The sequence below is a fragment of the Delphinus delphis genome, chromosome 13 (genome assembly GCF_949987515.2).
Source record: "Delphinus delphis chromosome 13, mDelDel1.2, whole genome shotgun sequence".
Classification (NCBI taxonomy): Eukaryota; Metazoa; Chordata; class Mammalia; order Artiodactyla; family Delphinidae; genus Delphinus; species Delphinus delphis.
In genome coordinates, this window is record NC_082695.1 from 30,904,746 (window position 1) to 30,930,899 (window position 26,154).

The 26,154-nt window shown below is 41.0% G+C and overlaps 1 protein-coding gene across 2 annotated transcripts in view; it reads right to left on the reverse strand.

Annotated features, from left to right (window-relative positions):
* PTPRM (protein tyrosine phosphatase receptor type M) overlaps positions 1–26,154 on the reverse strand; it is a 745,004-nt gene that overhangs the window by 458,571 nt on the left and 260,279 nt on the right. For both annotated transcript variants that reach the window (XM_060028688.2, XM_060028687.2), the window contains exon 3: positions 13,245–13,516. In XM_060028688.2, coding sequence (XP_059884671.1) covers positions 13,245–13,516 — 272 coding nt within the window. The remainder of the gene's footprint in view (positions 1–13,244; positions 13,517–26,154) is intronic.

The following is a 26,154-nucleotide window of genomic DNA, read 5'->3' on the forward strand; positions in this document are numbered from 1 at the left end:
TGATTTAGGGATGTGGCCATGCTTATTTTTATCAAACAGGACAGAATATACTGAAAATCTACATTAGACGTGAGACTTGGATCTCTTGAGGGAAACACACCAAATCTTTTCTTTATAAAAAAAATGAATCATTCAAAAAACATTTATTTATCATATACATCCATGTCCCAGGTCCATTTTGTACATATTATCTAATTTTTTCTCAGTCAACCATATGAGGTAGATAATATTAACTCCCCTTTAGGGATGAGTAGGCAGACTCAGTAAGGTTAAGGAATGTTTCTGAGGTCATGCAATCAGGGTATAATTCTAGGTCTATTTTACTTCCAAGTCTGGGCTTCTTTCATGTTACCCAACTGCCTAATCTAGCAGGTATGAGAGACTATATATGTAGAATACATAGACATATACGTATGCACATACACACACACACACACACATATAATATATAACCATGCATACACACACATATATATACAGACACACAAATATATATGACTTTTAATGCATAGATGTACATATGTTCTAAATTCTTTACTTCCAGATTGAACTAAGAAACGTAGTCATCATCTATTTGACCAAGAAATAAAGATGCAAGGGACCATTATATGACACAGTTTTAACAATGTCAGTTTTAAGACAAGGGTCAGCAAACTACAGCAAATGGACCAAATCTGCCCCAACCTCTGTTTCTGTCTGGCCCACAAACTAAGGATGGTTTTTACAGTTTTCACTGGTAGGAGGAAAGCAAAAGAAGAAGATTTTGTGATACATGAAAAGTAGATGAAATTCCAATTTCCATGTCGGAAAATAAAGCTTTCTTGGAAGGCAGTCACGCTTATTCATTTACGGATTGTCTACAGCGACTCTCACACAATCACAGCACAGTGGAGTTGCTGCCACAGAGACCATCTGGCCCGAAAAGCCTGAAATATTTACTATCCAGCCTCCTGCTTTAAGAGGAAGCTTTCCTGCTTTGCTCACCAACAGGCTGCCATTACTCTAGATAACAAGAAAGCACACATGGATAGCAGTAGTTCGTCTCAGCCAAATACAATATGCTTTGCACTTCCTGGGGGAGCCTTGAACTCTAGCAATAACAGGGAGAAAGCCCTCTCCTGGCTTGACTTGTTTCAGCTCTTATATACGGGTGGTGTTTTAAAGGCCCACGTAGCATTGGAGTATCATTACCAATTTTTAAAAGCATAATTGCAATATACCAAAACAAAACCATAGACACGAATTACTTGATAGACCTCAAAACACTGTCTTAAAAATTAAATTAAAAAATGAAGGAAAATCCAGCTCATTTAGAAGGCAAATCCTCTATAAATAAGCTAAACTACTGAGAATTTATAACACTTTTGTATTCCAACCTCACTCTCAGATCTCATTCTGCACAATGTCCTTTGGCACTAGCTCGATTACAGCTAAATGTTTTTATTTGTTTTTACCAAACACATACATTTTTAGGAAAAATGCCTTTGCTCTCTAGCCTAATCTAAGCTATGATTATTTGAAAAGTTGAAAGCTGAAGTGGGGGATGGGTATGATGGAATCACAGAGCCAAATTACCATATTCTGGAATAATTTTGTCATCACACAGTATTTAATCTTACCTCACTTTTTTTTTGGTGGGAGAAATTTTGCTTAACAGAAAATAAAATGAATCCTCATTATTTGCTGATTCTGAATTTGTCTACTCGTTAGTTTTTTCGAAACCCCAAAATCAATACCTGCAAAGCATTCTTGGTCACTTGTGAACGTGGACAGAGCGGCAAAGGTTGGCGTCGCCGGACACACACATCCCAGCAGAGGCCGGGCAAGAAGAAGCTCTGCCTTCCAGCTTCCCTTCTCCTGCCACTAACAAGTGTCCTTATCCTCGTCTAAATGTGTCACATTTTCACCTTTTTGTGCCTTTTATTGGCGATGCTGCTATTTAAGATGGCCCCCAGCGCAATGCTGAAACGCTGTCTGGTATCGCCAAGTGCAAGAAGGCTGTGATGTGTCTTACAGAGAAAACATTTGTTAAATAAGCTTCCTTCACGCCTAAGCCTAGCACTCTGGGCCAAGTTCACTGTTAAGAATCAATGATACACATTAAATAAGGCATCTTTACAGAAACACACATAAACCAAGGTTAGGTATTGATCAGTTGATGAAAGCCTTGTGACCACAGGCTCTCAACACGGGACTAATGCCCTATGTCCCCCAGAAGCAGTAGTCCAGTGTTTACTCATTGGGCGCTCACTGTGATGTTTAGAACAAAACTGTATTTGTGTGTTTGGATTCACACCGAGACCCACTTCTATCAAAGTTCTTGGTCACTGGAAGGACTCAATGCTCATTTTTGCTCTCAGTTCCCAGATATTACTGGCAGCCATGGGATGTAAAGACATGTAGACTAGAGAGAATCCATATTCTTTCAACCACTCAACAAATAACATCTCAGGAGACAAGACGGTGCAGCTCCACCATCTTTGGAGCCTTGGGGAAAAGCCACTGCCTTTCAGGTAGGAAGCAACTGGTTAAACCACTCACTAGTGCTGCTTTGTTTGCTCATGGAAAGCCATCCTGGATCTGAGTCTGCCAAACAGGAGACGGGAAGAAGTTTAACACTGCAGCATCTCCAATGTTCCCTGCTTTAGTGAGAAGCAAAATTAGCTTTCCACGCTGCCACTTTTCCTGCCACGTATAAGCAAAGCGAAGGTATTATCTCACCAACACAAACACTCCCCACAGAAGATGGGCTGGTGGAAACTGTCAGTCCCCTAGAACAAAGGGGATTCCGTGGCATCTGTCTGTCCTCCCACACAGAGCCTTGTAGCTCCTTTCTGGTTTTGGTTTAAATAAAAAGCTAAGGTGGATCATATTCACAAAAACTGATTTTTTTTATCCAAATAAGTTAAATAAAAAACAAAAACATAGGAAAAGAAAAGTTTCTGTAATGATGAAGAGTCAAAGCAAAACCACAAACGATAGACCTTACCAAATCAGGAACGAAGTACTGAAACCTTTGTTTATATGCACATTTCTTTTTAGCACTGTTATTTTATTTATTCATTTTTGGCTGTGTTAGGTCTATGTTGCTACGCGCGGGCTTTCTCTAGTTACAGCAAGCAGAGGCTACTCTTCGTTGCATTGCACGGGCTTCTCATTGCCGTGGGTTCTCTTGTTGCGGAGCATGGGCTCTAGGTGCGCGGGCTTCCGTAGTTGTGGCTCAGGGGCTTAGGTGCTCTGGGGCATGTGGGATCTTCCCAGACCAGGGCTCGAACCCGTGTCCCCTGCATTGGCAGGCAGATTCTTAACCAGTAAGTCACCAGGGAAGTCCATGAACATGTTATCAAAGCAAAGTTAAAACCTACTTTCTCTCCGTTAAAGGCATTCAAAGGATAAGATTCAAAATGAAGCTAATTATCAGTGCTTTGTCTTGCCATTTAGGACATTCTGAAATGATGTCATCTATTTTTTCTACCAGTAAATAACACAACTTTCTTCACTTTTGTGTTTTCCCTTTCCCTTTTGAAAAGAAGTAGTGTTCTTTTCCAATCTTTTCTAATCATGGCTCAAATGCCCATTCTATAAAATGGGATATGTAAGAAAATTAAGGCAGAGGGAAAAAAATAGGAAAGTGATAAGGAAAAGTGCTCAGAAGCAAGAAGTGACAGACCACAGAGAAGTGGAAGATGTCCACCCAGAAGAAGGACTTGTCCTTGATCATCAAATAACAAATAGAAACTGAGAAGGAAACCCAGAGACGTGGTAAGCTTTGCAAAATAAATATCTAAAATATTATCTTTGAAGATACGAAACTGTCACATGACTCCCTCTGCTTCTTCCTAAATGCAGCTCTGAGTCTGTAGTAGAGTGACAGCTTCATATGTCCTCACTGATTTCTTAAAACTCATCTTTTTTAAGCACAAAATGCTGAGGACAGGAGTACCTGCTTAAAATAGCTTTCCTGTTCGAGACAGGGTTCTATTTCACTGCCACATCTAATTCCCCGTGTCCTCCTAGAGGGACGAAGCAATTCGATTGTCTTGCACTTGGTACGAAGCAATTCAATGGTCACGCACTTGGAATAATGGCCATAAGCTAAGGAATTTATGGAGTCAGGGAATGTTCTCTTTTTCCATCAGTACATATCAGGATTTCCCAAGGTGCTCCAGGGAATACTGGACTCGAGATGCTCTGCTAAAGCCAAACGGATGTGCACGCTCCAGCTAGGCACCTGCACCTGCCATGGGTCACCCGGGGAGATGCAGAAACACTCCCGGGCTCTGAAAGGCCTGGCAGTACAGAATGTGTTCTACTTCGCATAAATCAGTGCTTCTTCCCATTTGGTTGACCGGTGCCTTTTAACCTTCCTTGGAGCACAGTCTGGAAAACACTCATCCACGCAGACCTTAAACACTGTCTCTGGGCAGCAAATGCCCGCCGAGCTGCTGCCACCCGGCGTGGCTTACGTGACCTTCTAATAAAATAAGTGGGCTGAAGGCCAGTCCAGCGAAGAAAGCAAGGCTGCCGTACAGGAGTCCAGGAGGGAGTGTGATGGGAAGGGGTGGGAAAGATCAAGCATCTCCTATTCCCTCACCCCCTCGTCCACCAGGAAAGACAGCAGACAGGTAAAGGGTAAATCTTCGCTTAGCCTCCCCGAAGTGCTGCCCCTTGATAAGCTCAGTGCACGGAGAACTGAGAGCACGGACCCACGCCTCCCCGAAGTGCTGGCCCCGTGATAAGCTCAGTGCACGGAGAACTGAGAGCACAGATCCACGCCTCCTCTCCTGTCAGGCCCTTTGGTGCTTCTAAGGGACTTGTTTTTACAGGAGGCTCTGGAGCAACCAGAAGGCCAGTATCTTCCCTGACTTTACCTTCCCATCCCTCTTGTCACTGCCCACAGCCTGGCATAACACCTTTACTGAGGGGCCTGGGGGAGGGATTTCAAGGCCACCTGTGCATTTTTTCCTTTTCAAAGCAACCATTTGTATTAAAGATCACTGCCCTCCTGGCCTCCAACAGGACTCAGAATCACTATCTCCAAAAGCAGGGAGAAAGGCAGTGAGTGTGGGGTTCCAGGGGTGTCTCTGGGTGCAGGTGGTGTTAAGAACCCAGAAGAATCCATCAGAGGCCTCGGAAACTTGCAGGTGGACAAGAGGAGAGAGGAGAGGAGAAGAAACAGAATCAAAGTGAAATACTTTTTTAATCGGCACAATAAAGTAAAAGGGTGCTTGTGAGAGGAACGTGCTATTCTTAAAATGGCAAAAGGCAGTGTCTAAATCAAAGGAAGCAGGTGTCACAGCCCAGGTGCCCTGGTGAAAGCAGGTAGCCCGCACTTATGCTGCCACCTAACAGAGGGGCAGGTTCTACGTCACAGCAGTTAGGACAAACACTAATTAAGTAATTAAATACATGTTAATCACCAGATACTTGACGATTTATGTGTTAATGAACAGTAATTAACCTGCAATTAGCTGTATTCCATGCAGATTACCCTTGTGATGTGTACCGGTAGAATGTTATTTTCCCTTAAATAGGAAACGCTCCATAAAGTGGCAAGAACACTTGACTCTGCTAAGAACCATTTTGAAACTCTACACATGCTAATCTAGGTCATGTTAGCAGAAAGGTTATAAAAACAAAGAGGTGCCCAAGAGAACCCACTATGTTTATCCAAAGTACACAGTGCAGTGGTGTGTGGTTGCACCGAAAACCTCCCCAAATCCAACAATTTACAAGACTCAGTCTCTGACCAAGAAGAGAATCAACTCAGTATCTTGCAGCCAAAGATGAGGGAGAAATGGACATTCTTGACAAAAGCATGGGAGGATCAGGTACAGGACAAACAGAAGGAACCCAGCCCAGCACCCCCGTTCCTGGTCCGCCCGCCCAGAGCACCTGCTCCCCAGGTGTAGGCAGAGTGCCCAGAGCACCACGATAGCAGTTCCAGGGCTAACATGCTAGAATGTTCTGGCGGGAAAGCCCTTGCTTCATCCCGTTTCATCCACTGTTTCACTGAAGGATTTGTTCCCAGAACGCTTTTTCATTGCATACCTTCTGCCATCGCACCAAACACACTTAAGGAGTGACTTGGCAGGAGAAAGCACTCGACTATTACCTGCTTCCCTTTTTTTCTGTTTTCCACAAATCTGAACCTCCATAAACTACCACCATTTATTGAGAGGCCAGCACATCCAAAATGTGTTCTTCCATTCATCTTCACGCCCTGCCCTGTCTTTATATTTAGTTCCGTAATTAGGAAGGCTCAGTACATTTAAGTTGCCCAAGCTTATAAGTAAACAGGGCTCATATTCAAATCCAGTTCTGTCTGATGCAAAGCGTATGTTCTTTTACTACAGTATGATGCGGCTCATTTACAAGCAATATTGTAATATGAAATCTTTTAAGACTTAACTCATCAATCTTAATTCATTAGATCAAAATTACTTTACAAAGTATGAAAAGCATCATATAAAGTACTATATGAATATAAAATATTTTAATATACTAGTAGTTCAAGCATGTGCTCACTCTACATTAATTTTTTAGATCTCTGTCATGTATCTTGCAGCCTAAATACTAATGGGACGTCTGGGGGAAGCAGAGTCCCTGTGCAGAGAGAGAGGGTCTCTCAAACATTATCACCTCCTTTAAATGTCCATGTCCTATTATCTTGTCCTCAGCTTTTGGTCCCAGAAACAGCCTATTTGTATATTAAGAATGCATCATTTGGATACTGACTCTTATGAACTATGTTCATAAAAGAAAATGTCACAGGCATGCACGTACACGTGATACCAGAAAAATAATTTTTGTGTATTTTGCAATTAGAAATATAATAGTCACCTAAAGCAGAAGCACATCCTCAGGCTAGTACAAAACTCCTGATGGAGGAATCTGTCTGGGAAATGGATTTAAAAGCAGATGGCTCCTGCATAAGTCAGGTTTTTACGAACATCAGGATATGACAGGCATTTCCTTAGTAAAGGTGTGCTCGCCCCACGGGTGCAGCGGGGAAGCCCCCATCCAGGGCAGTGCTGCCTGAACATGGAAAACTGATTTTTCCAGCTTTTTTTCTGATCACCTCCAGTTCAGCTGCCATCTGGAGCCAAGGATGGAAATAGGATTGGTAGGTATTCTCCTTCCTCTCCACCTGTTGATACAATGTATTTTCCCCATGCCAGCTGGGAACATCAAGTCTTAACATGGCGATTTTAAGGTCTATCTCAGCATTTGGGAAATTTCCTGCTGACATCTCTCTTGTATCGTCTACTGAGTGCCATTTATCTAATAGTTTATGTTACTATTAGGGTAATGACTTCACTATGTTTACTGCCCAGCAGATAAAGGGGAGAAGAGAGGGAAGTACAACCTTAACTATGCCTTTAAAACGTGAAAGGCTGAGGCTTGGTTAGACTTCTTGGGAATTAAATGAACAAATGCATTTTCAGTGGATCCAGATGCTTAACAAACTTTGATCACCAGGTTCTTAAACATTTAGCAACACTGGTTTAAAGAATCTCTGCAAATTCACCTTTAAACCCAGAGTATGAAACTAACAATCACCCAGTGAACCAGAAAGCTATAATGAGAACTACATTCCAGTTGAATATGGTAAAGTGGGTACTGCTCAGCAATGTGACAGAGGTCACAGTGAGGAGCAGGAGAGTTTGGGGGTGAGGGTCAGAGGCTCACAATTGGGAAGGCAAAATATTTTATTCAAAAGAGCTCAAGGGGCTTCCCTGGTGGCACAGTGGTTAAGAGTCTGCCTGCTGATGCAGGGGACGCGGCTCATGCCCCGGTCCGGGAAGATCCCACATGCCGCAGAGCCGCTGGGCCCATGAGCCATGGCTGCTGGGCCTGCGCGTCCGGAGCCTGTGCTCCGCAACGGGAGAGGAGGCCACAACAGTGAGAGGCCCGCGTACCACAAAAAAAAAAAAAAATCTGATAATTCATTCATTGGTATACAGGCTAGACTACGCAAAAGCAACTGTATGGATTGCATGAGGGGACCGTAAACCAATCACATTGCTGCTTCTTCGTTATCGATGCATGAATTGTTACAACTGTAAATAATGAGTTTACTTTTCACATTATCTTTTCATTATTGTTATCTAGTGTTAGTAATACATATAACATCTATGGTGTTTGTATCATATAAGACACTGTTGATGGAGGTACTGACACATGATTCATCTTATAAACAGATGATGTAAACTTAATGTATCAATAAATACAGTACAGTACCATAAATGTATTTTCTCTTCCTTATGATTTTCTTAATAACATTTTCTCTTCTTTAGCTTATTTTACTGTAAGAATATAGTATATAATACACATAACACACAGAATATGTGCTAATTGACTTTTCATGTTATCGGTGAGGATTCTGGTCAACAGTGGGCTATCAGTGGTTAAGTCTGGGCGGAGTCAAAAGTTACATATGGATTTTCAATTGTGTGTGTGTTGGGGGGTCAGCACCCTTAAGCTCCACACTATTCAAGGGCCAACTGTAGTTTGATAATTCCTTTTAAAGGCGATCTCCTGAGACTGTTGATAAATTAAATCATTCCTTTAGTTCTGACTGTCTGAGCCAGGTGTGTTCAAGGCTATTATGGGCTGAGTGCTGTGTCCCTTTCAAATTCATATGTTGAAGCCCCAACTCCCAAAGTGATAGAATTGGGAGATGGAGCATCAGAGAGGTGATGATGCTTAGCTGAGGCAATGAGGGTGGAGCTCCATAATGGGATTAGTGCCCTTATAAGAAGAGGAAGAGAGACCAGGGCTCTGTCTGCTGCACACATGGGAAGGTCATCTGAGCACACACAAGAAGACCAGAACATGGCCTCCATAAGCCAGGAAGGGGGCCCTTAACAATAACGGAATCTGAGGGCCCCTTATTTTGGACTTTTCAGCCTCCAGAGCTGAGAAATAAAGGTTTGTTGTTTAAGCCACCCAGATTGTGGGCTTTTGTTTTTCTTTTTGTCGCAGCAGCTCAAGCTGACTAAGACAAAGGCAAAACAAAAATTTAAGATCTGGATTGTAGCCAGTGTCAAAACTAAATGAACGCACCAGGCTCTGGCCGCCGTGGAGCCCCACAAGGGCTCACTCCTAGAGGTTTTGGGTGTGCATTGCTGAAGGGAAAGAGAAGAAGATCAGGGCAAAGGTGAGCAGGACAGACCTTCTGATCTTGTCTAGATGCCTGGAGACCAAGGAAGAGTCCAGTGCAGGTTCCAGAGGGGAACTAGCTAGGCCTTCTCTGCTGTGGGAAGGTCCCCTCCAAAAGAAGTTTCTAAAAACACTCAGCCTCTTAGCCTAGTCCATCATACACAGCCTTATGAAGCCTGCCTTAGCCAAACCCACTTCCCTTGCTTCCATTTTAATCCTACAAAAGAAGAAACTTGGTCCCAAAGGCCATATTTTTGAATTATACCCTGATTGGTTATCAATATATTTATAAAAAAGAAGGATATTCAGTAAGTAGAGCATTTTCCCTCTGCAAGAAAAACTACTTTTTAACTCTTTTTTTTTGTTTTATACATGAAAACAGCACATGTACATTGGGGAAAATTTAGAATACGACAGATGACAGAAAGAAAAAATTCAAGTCACTAGCTGGGGAGATACTACTTAATATATTTATTTCACCATATAGTTTAATTATATATGTATTTATATATAATTAATACATATTAATATTAGAGGTGTTTATATATAATTAATTCATATTAATATATAGATACAAAATAATACATATTAATATTATTAATACATATTAATGTATAATTAATACATATTTGTACATATATTTAATTTAAAATTGAATTTAACATACTGCTTTATGATTTTTTACCAGTTTTACCCACTTAAGAAAATAAGCTGAGATAACATCATGAAATGATCTTTCATAACGTTATTCTTAACGGTTGCAAAATGAATTTTTGTATTGAGGTAGCATAGATGAACTCATCCTCTATTGTAAGAAATGTAACACTGCTCCTGGTGTTTCATTATTATAAATACACTGCCGTGAATAACCTTGTAGCTAACTGTTTGCTACCACTATTCATTATTTCCTTAGGATGAACTCCTAACAGTAGACTGCTAAAATTAGACTTATTTAAATATTTAACACTTTTAAAATGTATTGCCCAAGTGCACTCTAAAAGGATTTTAACAATTTACACGTGTGCTAACACAGCTTTTACTACCCCTTAATTTCCATTCAAGAGACATTTAAATACCAGAAATTGTTGCAGGTACGAGGGCACAAAGATGAAACAAGCACAGTGGAGAAAGGACAGCCTCTTCAATAAGTGGTGCTGGGAAAACTGGACAGGTACATGTAAAAGTATGAGATTAGAACACTCCCTAACACCATACACAAAAATAAGCTCAAGGGCTTCCGTGGTGGCGCAGTGGTTGGGAGTCCGCCTGCCAATGCAGGGGACACGATTTCGTGCCCTGGTCCGGGAGGATGCCACGTGCCGTGCAGCGGCTGGGCCCGTGGGCCATGGCTGCTGAGCCTGCACGTCTGGAGCCTGTGCTCCGCAGCGGGAGAGGCCACAGTGGTGGGAGGCCCGCGTACCAAGAAAAAAAAAAAAGAAACTCAAAATGGATTAATGACCTAAATGTAAGGCCAGAAACTATCAAACTCTTAGAGGAAAACAAAGGCAGAACACTCTATGATATAAATCACAGCAAGATTCTTTTTGACCCACCTCCTAGAGAAATGGAAATAAAAACAAAAATAAACAAATGGGACCTAATGAAACTTCAAAGCTTTTGCACAGCAAAGGAAACCATAAACAAGACCAAAAGACAACTCTCAGAATGGGAGAATATATTTGCAAATGAAGCAACTGACAAAGGATTAATCTCCAAAATTTATAAGCAGCTCATGCAGCTCAATAACAAAAAAACAAACAACCCAATCCCAAAATGGGCAGAAGACCTAAACAGACATTTCTCCAAAGAAGATAGACAGACTGTCAACAAACACATGAAAGAATCCTCAACATCATTAATCATTAGAGAAATGCAAATCAAAACTACAATGAAATATCATCTCACACCAGTCAGAATGGCCATCATCAAAAAATCTAGAAACAATAAATGTTGGAGAGGGTGTGGAGAAAAGGGAACACTCTTGGTTAATTTTATTTTATTTATTTATTTAATTTCGCGGTATGCGGGCCTCTCACTGTTGTGGCCTCTCCCGTTGAGGAGCACAGGCTCTGGACACGCAGGCTCGGCGGACATGGCCCATGGGCCCAGCCGCTCCGTGGCATGTGGTATCTTCCCAGACTGGGGCACGAACCCATGTCCCCTGCATCGGCAAGCAGACACTCAACCACTGCGCCACCAGGGAAGCCCGAAAAGGGAACACTCTTGCACTGCTGGTGGGAATGTGAATTGGTACAGCCACTATGGAGAACAGTATGGAGGTTCCTTAAAAAACTACAAATAGAACTACCATATGACCCAGCAATCCCACTACTGGGCATATACCCTGAGAAAACCATAATTCAAAAAGAGTCATGTACCAAAATGTTCATTGCAGCTCTATTTACAATAGCCCGGAGATGGAAACAACCTAAGTGTCCATCATCGGATGAATGGATAAAGAAGATGTGGCACATATATACAATGGAATATTACTCAGCCATAAAAAGAAATGAAATTGAGTTATTTGTAGTGAGGTGGATGGACCTAGAGTCTTTCATACAGAGTGAAGTAAGTCAGAAAGAGAAAGACAAATACCGTATGCTAACACATATATATGGAATCTAAGAAAACAAAATGTCATGAAGAACCTAGGGGTAAGGCAGGAATAAAGACAGAACTACTAGAAAATGGACTTGAGGATATGGGGAGGGGGAAGGGTGAGCTGTGACAAAGTGAGAGAGTGGCATGGACATATATACACTGCCAAACGTAAAATAGATAGCTAGTGGGAAGCAGCCGCATAGCACAGGGATATCAGCTCAGTGCTTTGTGACCACCTGGAGGGGTGGGATAGGGAGGGTGGGAGGGAGGGAGACGCAAGAGGGAAGAGATATGGGGACATATGTATATGTATAACTGATTCACTTTGTTATAAAGCAGAAACTAACACACCATTGTAAAGCAATTATACCCCAATAAAGATGTAAAAAAAAAAAAAACAGCACAGAATTTACAGCCCATTTATTACCATGATCAAACCCAGGGATAGAGGAACTGGGATTGATAAATCTTCCCTAATAAACACCAAGCCTGCAGAGTGGGTTCCTGGGCGCCGATCATGCCGCTCAGATGACAAGCGGCCCTTGAGAAGACTCAGTCTCTCCTCCCTGGGTCTAGCCAAGCACCTCAATTAACCATGAGAGATGATCTTGGACACATGTTCCCATTGGCTTCCGAGGGAGCCAAAGGAATTAAGAAAGAGAAAATCAAAATACTGCAATTCTTTAATGCACCCTCTTAGTTGGAAATTAATTGAGTTCTTAATGTGAAGTTATTTTCAAAGAGGCTGTGGACAAAAGGAGAAAGCACACAGAACGCCACCGTCACTAATTTCCCACCTTTGACACCAAGTCGGGATGCTCTTGGGGCACAGGCCCTCTCCGAGAGGACGGAGAGACCAGCGGGACCTCCTTGGTACCACTTTCTAATTGCTTCTGGCCTGCACCCTTCATTTCCTTTAAGTGCCCACTCCAGGTGGGCAATGTGGTCCCAACAGTACATCCCACAGAGCAGCTCCTCCATGACAAGGACTCGGTCTACATGCCATTTTCTTCCCATTGCTGATGGGGTGGGAGCAGGGCCCTGCATCTCACCAGCTGACCTCCACTACGGCTCACTTCCTAATGACCCATGATTCCTGAGATCCACTCATGGAAGAAGAGACTTTTACTTCTACCATCAAGTGCTCTGTCTCCCTGGGTCAGATGTGGCTACTTAACATAGAAAGTAAAACATCCTTGCAGACAGCATTTCCTGCCCTGCTGCAGGTGGCTGCTTTTATTTTCTTAAATAGATATATAAATAAACAAGTTTGAATGGTGCATTTTACTCATTTCTCTAAGTAATGTAAAAACAAAGCCTTAATACACTCCCTATCCACGAGCATAAGCTTTCCTCACCTTGGTCTAAAAATACCAACACTTCTAATACAGTCTCTGATTAGACTAATATAAAACTGATTTATATTTTCAGAAGTTAGAGGATGCATCAAAACAGGAAATGAAAAATAAAGGGCATACCTGATAAAAGTTAGGCCAGAAAGTACTGATGGCCAGCTCTGCCCTGTTCCATGTACGGTTTGGGTCTCCAGATATATTCCAAACAGGGTTCCCCAAAGGTCCGTTATTGACCTTCACGTAGACATTGAGTAACCCGGGAGCAGAATTACTCTTGCTGGATACAAAGTAGTGAAAATCAATGCAGTGGGTGTCATTTTCTTTGAGCTGAGGTAAGAGGAGGTGGGCTCTCTGTCCCTCAGATCTCCCAGACGTGTTCACCAACATGAAGGAGCCTGCGAAAAGAAAATCAAAGGACGGTCACAACCGGAAACATTACTTCCTGCTCGTACCTGAAAAGTCACCATCATTTCCATGGGTCGACACTGCAGTTCCACACATCTGACCTTGGCTTTGAAAGTCCCACCTCTTTCACACCTTTTCATCCCCAAAGTGCTCTCAAGGTCAGTGGGAATGGCAAATTCCCTTGATGTCACTGCAATTAGTTTCCTAAATAATAGGTATATGCATGGTTTGCAGATCTGCACTGGTCGATCTGGTGGTCACTAGCCACATGGAGTTCTTTTTGTTAATCAATTAAAATTCTATAATGTTGAGTCATATTTTAGATTCCACATATAAGTGATATCACATGGTATTTGTCTTTGTCTTTCTGACTTACTTCACTTAGTATGATAATCTCTAGGTCCATCCATGTAGCTTCAAATGCCATTATTTTGTTCTTTTTTATGGCTGAGTAATATTCCATTGTGTGAGTGTGTGTGTGTGTTGTGTGTGTGTGTGTATATATATAAAATATATTATTATATATACATCACATCTTCTTTATTCATCTGTCAATGGACATTTAGGTTGTTTCCGTGTCTTGGCTATTGTGAATAGTGCTACTATGAACATAGGGGTGCATGTATTTTTTGAATTGTAGTTTTGTCTGGATATATGCCCAGGAGTGGAATTGCTGGAGCATATGGAGGAGGGTTGGACTGGGAACTTGGGGTTGGTAGATGAAAATTATTACATATGGAATGGATAACAACAAAGTCCTACTGTATAGCACAGGGAACTATATTCAAAATCCTGGGATAAACCATCATGGAAAAGAATATGAAAAAGAATATACATATGGATAACTGAGCCGCTTTGCTGTATAGCAGAAATTAACACAACACTGTAAATCAACTAGACTTCAATAAAAAAAAAAAGAGATGAATTAAAAAAAATTCAGCACCTGGACAAAAAAAAAAAAGTTCTGTAATATTGAAATTGTAGGTCCTCAGCCCCAGGAACCACATTTCAAGCGCTCAATAGCCACATGGGGCCAGTTGCTACCATACTGGGCTGCACAGATGTTGAACTTTTCCATCATCCCTAAACAACACTGTTTTACAATGGTGCCACCACTGAGTAATCTCAGACACTCTGAGATTCTCATATAATCTAGAGAAAGGGAACAGATTGTTCTGGTTTGTGGAATCTTAGAAAATTGGCCTGATGATACTCCTTGTCATCCATGTAACATGATTTTCTTGCAGCTCAGCACCCATCCCCCCAACTACTGTCACAACTGGCTTCTCCTCAACTAGGGGTGTTCTCATAATGGGGGGATGACGGAGTTTACCGATCAATGGCTGTGCCCATGGGGGACAGTCATTCACAGAAGTCTCTGTGAGCTCCTTGTTTTCAACTTTTCATCCAGGGCACTAACCCACCCGTGAGTGCTGAAGAGTTTCCAGATGGATTCAAGCTTCCCAGATACCCTGACCTTGGGAGAGGTCACTTGGACTTTCTCCATGCCTCAGATCACCAGAAACAGCAACTAAAATAAATATATGAATTTTATATATCACACAAAGAAAGGTAAATCAAAATGTTCTAAGATGAACGGGAAAACAGGTCATCACAAGCCTTCTTTAGCAGAGAGGAAAACATGTATGGAAATTCTGAGGGGGAAGTACAACTAAATTTGGAAAATAAGATAAAAAAAAAACACTACTCAGGGTGGTTAGACTCATGGTTTCTACGGCATGAAAAGACTATCACCCTCAGTTGAGTATTCCTTTAAAAACGTCCCTCATTGAACCATAATTTTCAAGGAGATGTGTGTATGCACGTTTGCGGGTATATATATGTTAGTAAACACCCACACGTATCTATAAAGATACATACACAATCTCAGAAAAAGTGTGGAAATTTTCTCTCATCCACAAGCTGTGATTTCCTAAACAGCAAAATGAGAAGACTACTTTTCCCAGGGAATTATCAGGAGGACTAAATAAAAACCAGGAATGTAGATATATCCTTTATAAATTAATAGACTGTCGTTAAAGGATCAATATTACAAAATGTTTGCTTCTGGTTATTACCTCTCAGGGCCCCTTCATGAGATGAGCTAGTGTTAATGCCATGTAAGAAAAATAGGAACTGAGTCACAGAGAGATGAGGACGCATCTTAGCCAGGCTTTAGGATGAGTCAGTGGCAAAATCAGAACTTGGGGCCTCTGGGTTTCCAGCCCATTACTCATCCTGCTACCCTCCAATAACTCCACATTTCTTCATGCGCCATTTGAGCACATATGGAGAAAACAAACTCTTTCATGACAGTGAAGGAAAATTATGGGAGCTATCTGAAAATACAGCAATTTTTCAAGAGATGAATGTTACGCACCTGGAAATATGAAAGTCAAGCCACAAGGGAAGGGTTATTGCGGAACATATATTTCAGTAATAAAGAAGAACTGCAAATGTGATTTAAGAAAGAGTTGGGGACAGAGAGAGGGATTTTGTGACAAGAGAATACCACTGCAGTGATTTGGGTTAGCTATGCTCTACAAAATGTGGGAAAAAAAGCTCTTCAAAATACACAGGGTCGACCAACCCCATCACAAATTGAAAGAGGGCAGTTGGTGTTTATGAGTTAAAAATCGTACTTTGTCGCTCTTAGTAAAATATAAGTGTATTTATTCCAAATTCAATCATTTGGGGCTCTGGCATCTGCAACATAGTTGCAATGTAGAATATTCCCCGATAGGGCTAAGGCATGAGTCGGCCTTGAAGCCAACTCTGAATCACCAAAAGCTTTAGTATTGTCACCCTGCCGAGAATATTACTTCTTGGAGTGTTTCTATCACTTAAACTTGGGCGACCAGAGATGGTAAATATGGCAATATGCATAGGAGAGCAAAAGTAGGTTTCCTGCATCCTGGAAAGTCTAGTTTGGATGACTGGATGAAGAGTCTCTTTTCACATGTTGGTATAAACCAGGTAACATCCTACCATAGTTGTTTGGGAAATCACTGGGTTTCCCTAAAATACTATTTTCCCCAACTACACAGCCTATCCTTCAATATTTACTCATTAAGCTTCATTCTAGGACAAAATACTAACTTTTATCTTGAGGTCAAGGTGAAACTCAGGTATTTTAAGGTGCAAACACTCAAATGGTCCTGATTTTTATACTTTCTCCTTTTTCCCCCCTTTTGAACCAGAATGCAGTCTATCCCGTTACAAGGCATGTTGCTGCAATGCAGATTAGCTAACAGGATTAGCAAATAGGGGAGTGACATCCATATAACACTAGAGCCCCTTCAGCACATGCAATTTTTTGCAGGACATTAATGTTGTAGAGCAATCAAGGACAAAATTTTCTCTCCAATAAAGGGCTACGTGATGGCCTTTCGACAAAGGTGAAACTCCTGCAGAAGGGCCTTCGCTTAGGGTCAAAAGTGGCAAGAAGTTTAGTGGCTCTACAGAGCCATTCCTCTTCCCGCTCTGTGAGGCTGTCTGGGAAACTGCAAGACCAGATGAAGAAGCTGTGAAGCTTCTGCTCCCCTCCTGAGTTTAGAGAGGAAAGCACACTGACTGATGGAGACAATGAACCCAGATTGTATATTTCAGCTGGCAGAGAGTGGTCTCTATCAGAAGGGAATGACTGACTCAGAGGCCCCCTCTGGTGAGAAGGAGGATGTGGAAGCCCTCAGGCACAGGGCTAAGGATGGACTCACAGGGATTCTAAGTGCCAGGTGGAAGTTAATGAGGCCAGGATTTTTATTAGGGCTGTGACTGTTTCACTGGTTCTCTGGCTACAAAGCTGTGTAGATTTTGAATAGTCAGCTCCAGTTTTCTTACAAGATCTAGCATTTTTGGTGCATGGTTTTGTGCAACAGTCAAAGGGTTTCCAAGGACAGGTGTGTGGAGCTGGTCGAAACACCTACTCTACCTGAACCGTCCTCCTACCTCACTGGTTCTGCCCTCTGGAAGCAGCTCCATCTAGACTGTCCCCTCGGTCACAGGCAAAGGTCCTGCTTCTAAACAGTCCAGAAACCAATGAGCAGCTCATCAACACACAGTATTGTTTTTACTGAGGTACAGCTGCTGTACAATATTATATAAGTTACAGGTGTACAATAGAGTGATTCACAACTTCTAAAGGTTATACTCCATTTATAGTTATTGTAAAATATTGGCTCTATTCCCTGTGTTGTACAATATATCCTTGTAGCTTATTTTATACCTTATAGTTTATATCTCTTAATTCCGTCCCCTCCTTTCACTTCCCCCTTTCCCCCTCCCCCCGGTAATCACCAGTTTATTTTCTGTATCTGTGAGTCTTGCTTCTTTTTTGTTATATTCACTAGTCTGTTGTATTTTTTAGATTCCACATATAAGTGACATCAACAGTATTTGTCTTTCTTTAATGCATACTATATTTTAGAGAAAAAGTCTCTCTTTACTGAGCACCTGTTCCCTGGGGTATAGTCCCTTGAGAAGTGTCGCTCAGCTGGTATTTCTGTGTAGCTTCACAGTGAACGATTAATGCATATACAGGCATTTAGAACAGTGTTTGCCATATAGCACAGGCTCAAAAATTATTGGTGATTATCATTACGATTACTATGTTGCTTCATACCTCCTAATGCCTGCTTCTCTAAATTACCTGTAATTCTTCAGCATTTAGCTCTGTATATTTATTTCTGCCTGCCTGTCCACAACCCTCCTGGTCCTATCCTTTTTCACCTAAAATGGTAATGTTTAAGTTCCCTTTCTTTATGGGAGAGGAACATTAGTACTGAAGTTTTACAAAACCTTCAACTCGATCCATTTTGCCCCTACATTTAAGCTTTGGGAAGGAGATCTTCACTTCTGTGTGTGGTCACGAGGACTTATCACATGGTTTGAAGTACAGAAGATGATATTTCAGCCGGCACTCGTACTTCCTGGCAGTGCTGCACTACTGTCCTATGCTGAATGTACAGAAGAAAGTGGGAACATTTATGTTTAGCATCGTCTAGCGACTTGGAATCCTGGGGTAAATTCCCAGTTGTGTCTAAAGGGATAGCAGGTGAGATGCCCTTTAATTGTGTGAATTTATCACCTACGTACTATGGAAGGAAAGTCAACATCAGAGCTGATGTTTAAAGAATTAAAAGCATTTCTATTCAATTCTAGACTATTACGTCTGCTTTCTTAAATGTCCCTATATGGCTGAATGTTTAATTTTCACCTTCTAGTTCAATGTTTGTACTGTGAGGAAATGCATTTCCGAAGAGTAATTGGGTCCCCATTTTTGATACATCCTTACCTCAGTTTTTTTCCCCACAAAAAATACTCCGATTGGGCAAATAAATAAAAGAAATCAGAATTCAAATTAACATTGAAATTCTGTTTCTGTTCAGATAACAAACACCCTTAAGTCACCAAGTACAGAAGCGGAGAGAATATAACATTGCAGGTAAATGGAAAGAACTCCACGGAATGGAGCTGGCTTCAAAAGGGGTCGTCTCTACAGGCAGACTTGCAAGGTCTTTAAGAATCATTATTTTGGTTTTTTTGAAAAGGAGAACTCTGTTATGAGAACAGGTGATGTTCATATTCTTGAATCTTTGGGTGAATTAAATTGAGCTTAATCGTATCCATTGGCAAATGCATTTGATGAGGTGGTGGCGATAGCATATAATTAGCTATTCCTTCTACCCCATCATTAAAATCTGCATTGGTGTTAGAGCCTCCAGATTTTTAAAGGCTGAGGAAACTGCAAGAATCCTCCTCCAGCATTTGAGAAGCTTTGTGCACACAACAGATGCAGCAGGAAGAGAGAATTGTGTGTGTTATTCAATACCTTTGCTGACAGAGAAGCAGCATCTTATGAAGTTTAAAGCCATTACAACTTTCACTATTTAAGCCTCTTAGTTTCAGTAAAAGCACACAGATCATTGGCTCTTCTCTCCCTTTGGCTGTTTTGTCTTCATTTTCCCGTCTACCGCCAGGCCTTCAAATCGGTGGACTTACGATCCAAAAGCTACGTAAGTAGCTTACAAGTTCCATCTTTGCTAGCATATATCCAGAATCTGGGTTACGGGGCCATTCATTCTCCCTCTGACTCCTTAGATACGCCAGTTGTAACAATTCAGTTATCTAGAGCAGTGCCTCTGAAACCACTGATGATGAAGGACCAGTTTTGTAACTTTCTGCTGCAGCTCAGATCGAGTTTATGTAAAATACAATGAACATGGATTTCTAGAAAAAAGGAAATAAAAAGACATGCAAAATGCAAGCCCAAATTTGTTAGCTTAAATAAACAGAAAATTACTCTGTTAAATTCCTATAGAAATTTCTAAAGACTTGCCCTCAATTTCTATAGTGGTCCCAGACCAGGAACAATGTGGGGACCAGCTCTGACCTGCAGAGCCCACTGAGTGGCATATGCACTTAAAATGACAATGGCTTAGCACACCGGGTGCCCAAGAGGCATGTTTTCTAGGCAGTGGAAGAAGAAGACGGAGACAGAAAAACTGAAAGAAAGGAATGGAAGAAAATTCTCTCGTTTCTTGAGCCAGAGATAACGGTCATCAAGTCAACCCCTTTGGCTATGACAGAAAGTGGTACAAGAAAATGAAAAGGAAGAGTGGGACGCAAGTGGACACACAGAAAAGAGACGGACTCAACTACGGTGAATGGAACTGAAAAAGAACCGGTTTCAAGGCAAGGAGAAAAGAAGAGAGCTGGTGGGCAAGGCACACAGAGTCACCATATACCTGGGCTGTTCTTAAGGAATAGAGAATGCAGGGAACTAAGACGTGCAGTTAGTGCTCAGGCCAATTCATTAAATTCTCCCAATAGTAAAGACTGGAAGAAACGCAAAGAAGTCCTTAACTCACCAAAGTGGCCCATTGACACCATCTGATAGAGCTGGGGCGACTTTGAATTTTTTACATTCAAGCTCCGGAGGCAACGCCCCAAAAGCAATATTTCTCAAACATTTTCACCATAACTCATTGTATCAAACAGATAGCATGCCGCAAGGCAGCATACGTGTGTGATGCTGTGCGTGCACACAAACACACATATTCAGACAAAACTCTCATGAGAAAAATGCATCACTATGTTTCTTACCATGTGTGTCTGTGCATTATACCCCCATTTCCTGTTCTACCCTGTTTCATCTCGCAACATAAATAAGTCAATGAACGTTGGATATGACCCACAACTGATTTCATAGCCCAAGACTGCTTTAAGGCCGTACTTTAGGGCCCCCCAGTACCCCCAAATCAAGAAGATCTAACCTGTGCTCTGCCTCCTCAGTGGGAAAGCTTCTTCTTTTTAATTTGTAATTTTAAATTTGATCGTATCCCTCAAATATCAAAATACTAAAATACTATATCCCTTCTCCTGCTCCCTCAGCCAGTATAACAATGGTCCTAAAGACAATGTCTTTTCTGATGAGAAACCTTGTGAAATGGGGAAGATGAAGACTGTGGAGAAATAAATGAACTCGGGAACAAAGCTCCAAGGGAACAAAACCTCTGCGGGGAGGTGCCGCCAGCACTTTAAAAGCACTTATTAGCGCCCATATCAGCCCGATGAAACCTTCTCCACGGCCACACTCCTGTTCTACAGACCAGGCATCAAGCATCCTTCCTTTTTTGAAGGGCCTTTTCTGTGCCCCTTTCGAAAATGTCACCCAAGCACAAATGTGAAATACGTTATTTTGCAACCACTAGAGAAGAAAACTTTTTTTTTTTTTTTGCGGTACGCGGGCCTCTCACTGTTGTGGCCTCTCCCGTTGCAGAGCACAGGCTCCAGAGGCACAGGCTCAGCGGCCATGGCTCACGGGCCCAGCCGCTCCGCGGCATGTGGGATCTTCCCGGACCAGGGCACGAACCCGTGTCCCCTGCATCGGCAGGCGAACTCTCAACCACTGTGCTACCAGGGAAGCCCGAGAAGAAAACTTTTAATAAAAAAATTCTCTCTTCATCCAGAGGTCCTCTGTCCTTTTCTATTTTTCCCCTCTCTCTTCTTGCCTTCCTTGTGGATTCTCATTACTGAGCTAGAAGAACATCTGTTAGTTGCAATGATTTTTGTCATGTTCCTAAAACTCTGGTGAAAATACAGTAAGATGGCAAAGAAGCAACACCATCCCACAGGGAAGCTCAAGCTATACTCTCCAACTGCATGATCTCTTCCCTCCTGAAGAGTCCAGTATGTGCTCTCAGCAGGAGGGAAGCTGGGGACTCATGTGGCCTGGCCTTCTTGCATGTCATACTGGCTAGTAAAAGGCACTCTGTGCTCCCCAAGGGAATTCCACATCAATCTAGGTGCTATAAAATTAATAATAAGCATAGTTCAACTATTTACAATAGCCCGGACATGGAAGCAACCTAAACGTATATTGACAGATGAATGGATAAAGAAGATGTGGTATATATCAATATATACAATGGAATATTACTCAACCATAAAAAAGAATGGAATAATGCCATTTGCAGCAATAGGGATGGACCTAGAGATGATCATACCAAGTGAAGTAAATCAGACAGAAAACGACAAACATCACATGATATCACTTATATGTGGAATCTAAAAAAAAGTGATACAAATGAACTTATTTACAAAACAGAAATAGACTCACAGACATAGAAAACAAACTTATGGTTACCAAAGGGGAAAGGTGGAGAGGGACAAATTAGGATTAACAGATACACACTCCTATATATAAAATAGATAATCAATAAGGACCTACTGGATAGCACGGGGAACTACATTCAACATCTTTTAATAACCTACAATAGAAAAGAATCTTAAAAAGAATACATATATATATATATATATATATATGTATAACTGAATCACTTTGCTGTATACCTGAGACATTATAAATCAACTGTACGTCAATAAAAAAATAATTAAAAAAATAATAAGCACAGCTCACACCTAAAATGTGTATAAAACACTTGCTTCAGGACATTTAAATTAAATGCCTCAAAGATAATGCAATTGTTAATTTAGTGATTCATAGCATAACTGAATGGGTATTTTTATTCTTTATTACTCATAGAAATACTGAGGTGACCAAAAGATATGAATTTGCCTTAACTAGTCATTTTTAGCCATGGCAGGACTCATCTGATACATTATGTACTGAGCTTTTTGAGAACTACAAACAACAAAACTTGGACCGATTTTTCCAGCAAGAACCTCACAGCTCGGCTGTCTATCATATTAGAAATATTTTGAATTGAGCACAGAAACAAAAAAAAATTACAGATTAACAAATCAGATCTATTAAGGTCACCAATATTTACATAACTGCAGCCTGAAGTGGCTGTAAAATCTGTGGGTTTACAACCTAGAACCGTCAACCAGAAACTCTGAAAAAAATAAAAGAGTTTTGAGACACAGTTATCATATGAGAGACAAAGCAGGAAGGAAGAGGTTTCTGGAAGACAGAAGAAACCCTGGGGGTTCCATTGAGAGAAGTAATGTCTATCCTTCCATAAGAAAAGTGATGCTTTAAGGAGAACTCACTTGTATTCTAGTGTGTCATCTAGACAAACTGCTTTAATGACTTAGCTGGAAAATACTAGGTGTGTGCTTTATAATTTATAGGTAAAGAACAAACACAGAATAAAACAAACACGTTTTAACTATCTGACGACGCTAATGACTGTATCTCAGCAAATGAGCCCCAGGTACGAGGATGGGGAAGTGACAGGTAGCCTGGTTAGAATGTTCTCAAGAGGCTGCTTAATTTCCCATGTAAGCCAGGCTTTTTATCAATTGACAGCTTTAGAAAAGAGTTCATTTTTGTTCTAAGTCTCAAATGACACAAGCCATCACAATATAAGCTTCTGCTTATTTTTTCCCTAAATTACTGTTAATTTAGAGATTTTTTTTTTTTTTTGCATGTGTGTCTGGTGATAGTCTGTCTACCAGCTAAACTATGTCTTGTTTCTAGAAGACATTACAAACAAAAAAACAAAATAAAACAAACAAAAAAAGATTTTAAAAAGGCATTACACAGTAAGCTTCTATATGAAGTGTAAACCAAACTGAAATATTTTTAAAATGCATCATATTTGACATTTTCAGCTTAAGGAGTCACCCTTTGCCACAAAAAAAATCGTTCTCCAAGAAACTCCAAAGGTTCTGTTAACATCCCCAGTTGGGAGCTCCCCATACTCCTGAAGAGGAAGCAAAAGATTTTACATGAGATGTTTCATTAGCCTGGCTGGGGTCAGGAGGCAGAGCCCAGCAGGGATTCGTGGGGATCAGAGGGCAGAAAGGGGGAATTATCAAAATTTAACAAGGTTAGTCAGTCAAGGAAATGAATCTGGTCTCCGTATTACACTGATGATACAATATCAAATTTACGAGTGATCAGAACAGTCTGGAATTGAAGGAATCTGTTGGATAATTCATCAGAAAAAGCATTAAGACACCGATAAATAATTAGCAAACGATATGAAGAGGCAATTCATATTAGCAGAAATACAATTAGAGAAGAGATGCCTGGGAAAATATTCATTCTCATGACGAAATCAAGACACTTAAGTTAGCAAATGTCGGGTATGATTTTAAACATGAGTAAATTTCTTAAATACGTAAAAATTTCAAACCCAAACACCTGTGAGGTTCTGGTGAAGCTCCTGCACGTGATCAGGAAGGAAGCCCAGTGATTTTGACAGCATTCCTATAGTAAAGACATAGAGTCATGCTCTTTGCCCTTCTAGAGCAGGCTGGGGAGAATCCTGAGTAGACTCATCTAGAAATAAGAAGAGTGCCTACTCTGAAAGAGGTTCTGAGGGCTACGTGGACCAGGACTCCTGGTGCGGGGTAGGACACAGGGTGCCTTGACCTTGGTGGAAAGGGCTGGGGCTCTGCCACCAGACAGCCTGGATTTGGATCCTAATTCGGCCACTTATTGGATGTCACTGAGAGAGTTAGCTAACGTCACTCTGCCTCAGTCTCCTAAACTAGGAAGTGGGGATACAATTGTGCCCATTTCAAAGAGGGTGTTCAGTGAACTAAATGAGATGATTCACTTAGAACGCTTCTTAGAGGAGTGCCTGGTACAGAGTAGCCATGTGCCAAAGTCTGGCCTCGGCCCCAGTTTTTATCCAAATGTATCTGGTTTTAGCTTAGGGAGATGGAATAGCTGAATGCCTACTTCAAGGTAATTTCTGGCCCTCCTGTGGTCATGAGTGTCAATGATCATGTGATCATATAGACTACATCATCCTTGTCTATTCAGCTTAACAAGGTCAGAAATATTAACCAGGTATGCCATTCAGATTTCTTTCCAAGACCCAAATGTTAATTTTCAGATATGCATAATCATTCTAGATGTAACCCGGAATGAAAAATCTGAGTTGAAATTTTACCAAACCCATTGAGTTATAAATGTACATTTTTTATTGCGAGGGAAAAAATGCTACAACAATTAATGGTGATTGTGAAAGCTGTTAGTTGTGTTTACAAAACGAAGTATTAAGAATTTTCAGATAAATGGGTAAATATATTGACTATTAATATGAGTAATAATAGCTAACATATTACACACACACAAAATATATATATATATAAAATATACCAGGCATTCTTCTAAATGCTTTACTTATATTAACTCTTTTAACTCTTACAGAAGACGAGAAACTGGGGTGTAGAGAGGTTAAGTAACTTGTCCAAGGTCTTTCAGCTCGTGAGTGGTAGAGATGAGATATGACCCCCAGGCAAACTGTCTCAGAGTCTGTGCTTTTCAGCAGGATACCAAGCTGCCTCTCAGTATGAAGCATGTGGCACATTAGTTAGATCGCTTTAGGAAGAACATTATACCCTCTTAAGTCTGGCTACTATATATACATATAATAGGTGTCTATAAAGAAATAAAGGCTAATTATGATAAATAAACCTGAGGCTACCAGAGAAGAAAACTTGTTCACTACCAGGTGAAAAGGTCCAGGCCACCTGCTGGAGGACAGGGACCCTGGGAAGCAGAGCTGAGCTGTCCCAGCCAGGCCCCACTTGACCCTGACCTACAGCTGACCACTGATGCATGGGGGAGCCCAGCCAAGACAGCCCCGCACAACCCAGATCACAGAGCCACTCAGCTGAGTCTGGCCCAAACTGCTGACCCACAGAATTGACAGCTACGGGTACTGCTTGAAGACACCAACTTTGGGGACACTGTGTTACACAGCAAAATTTAGCCATTTTTGGTTGAATCTGGATTTTGAACATTTTCATAATTAGTTTCATATAATAAAAACAATTTTTAAGCTAACAATATCTAAATGGGCTGAATTTTGGATCATGTTACATCATTGAAAATGCATTACAGAAAATGAATACGTCTTTCTGAGAACATGTTGGACGTGTGATTCAAAAAAAGATAATAAATTTGAAAATCTAATTTAATCTAAACTAATTTTTAAAAAATCACTTAAGAATGAGTTCATATCAATATGTTTGTGAATCACACATACACGCACATAATATACATACACAAGGAGAGAAAGAGAGAACAGATTTTGCAAACAAAGTTAATGAAAAAAAAGTAAAGATGTAAAGCTCATTCAGATTTTCAACAAGAATGGTGCATGTTACCAAAAATGTTCTGTTTATACCCATGGTATCCTTG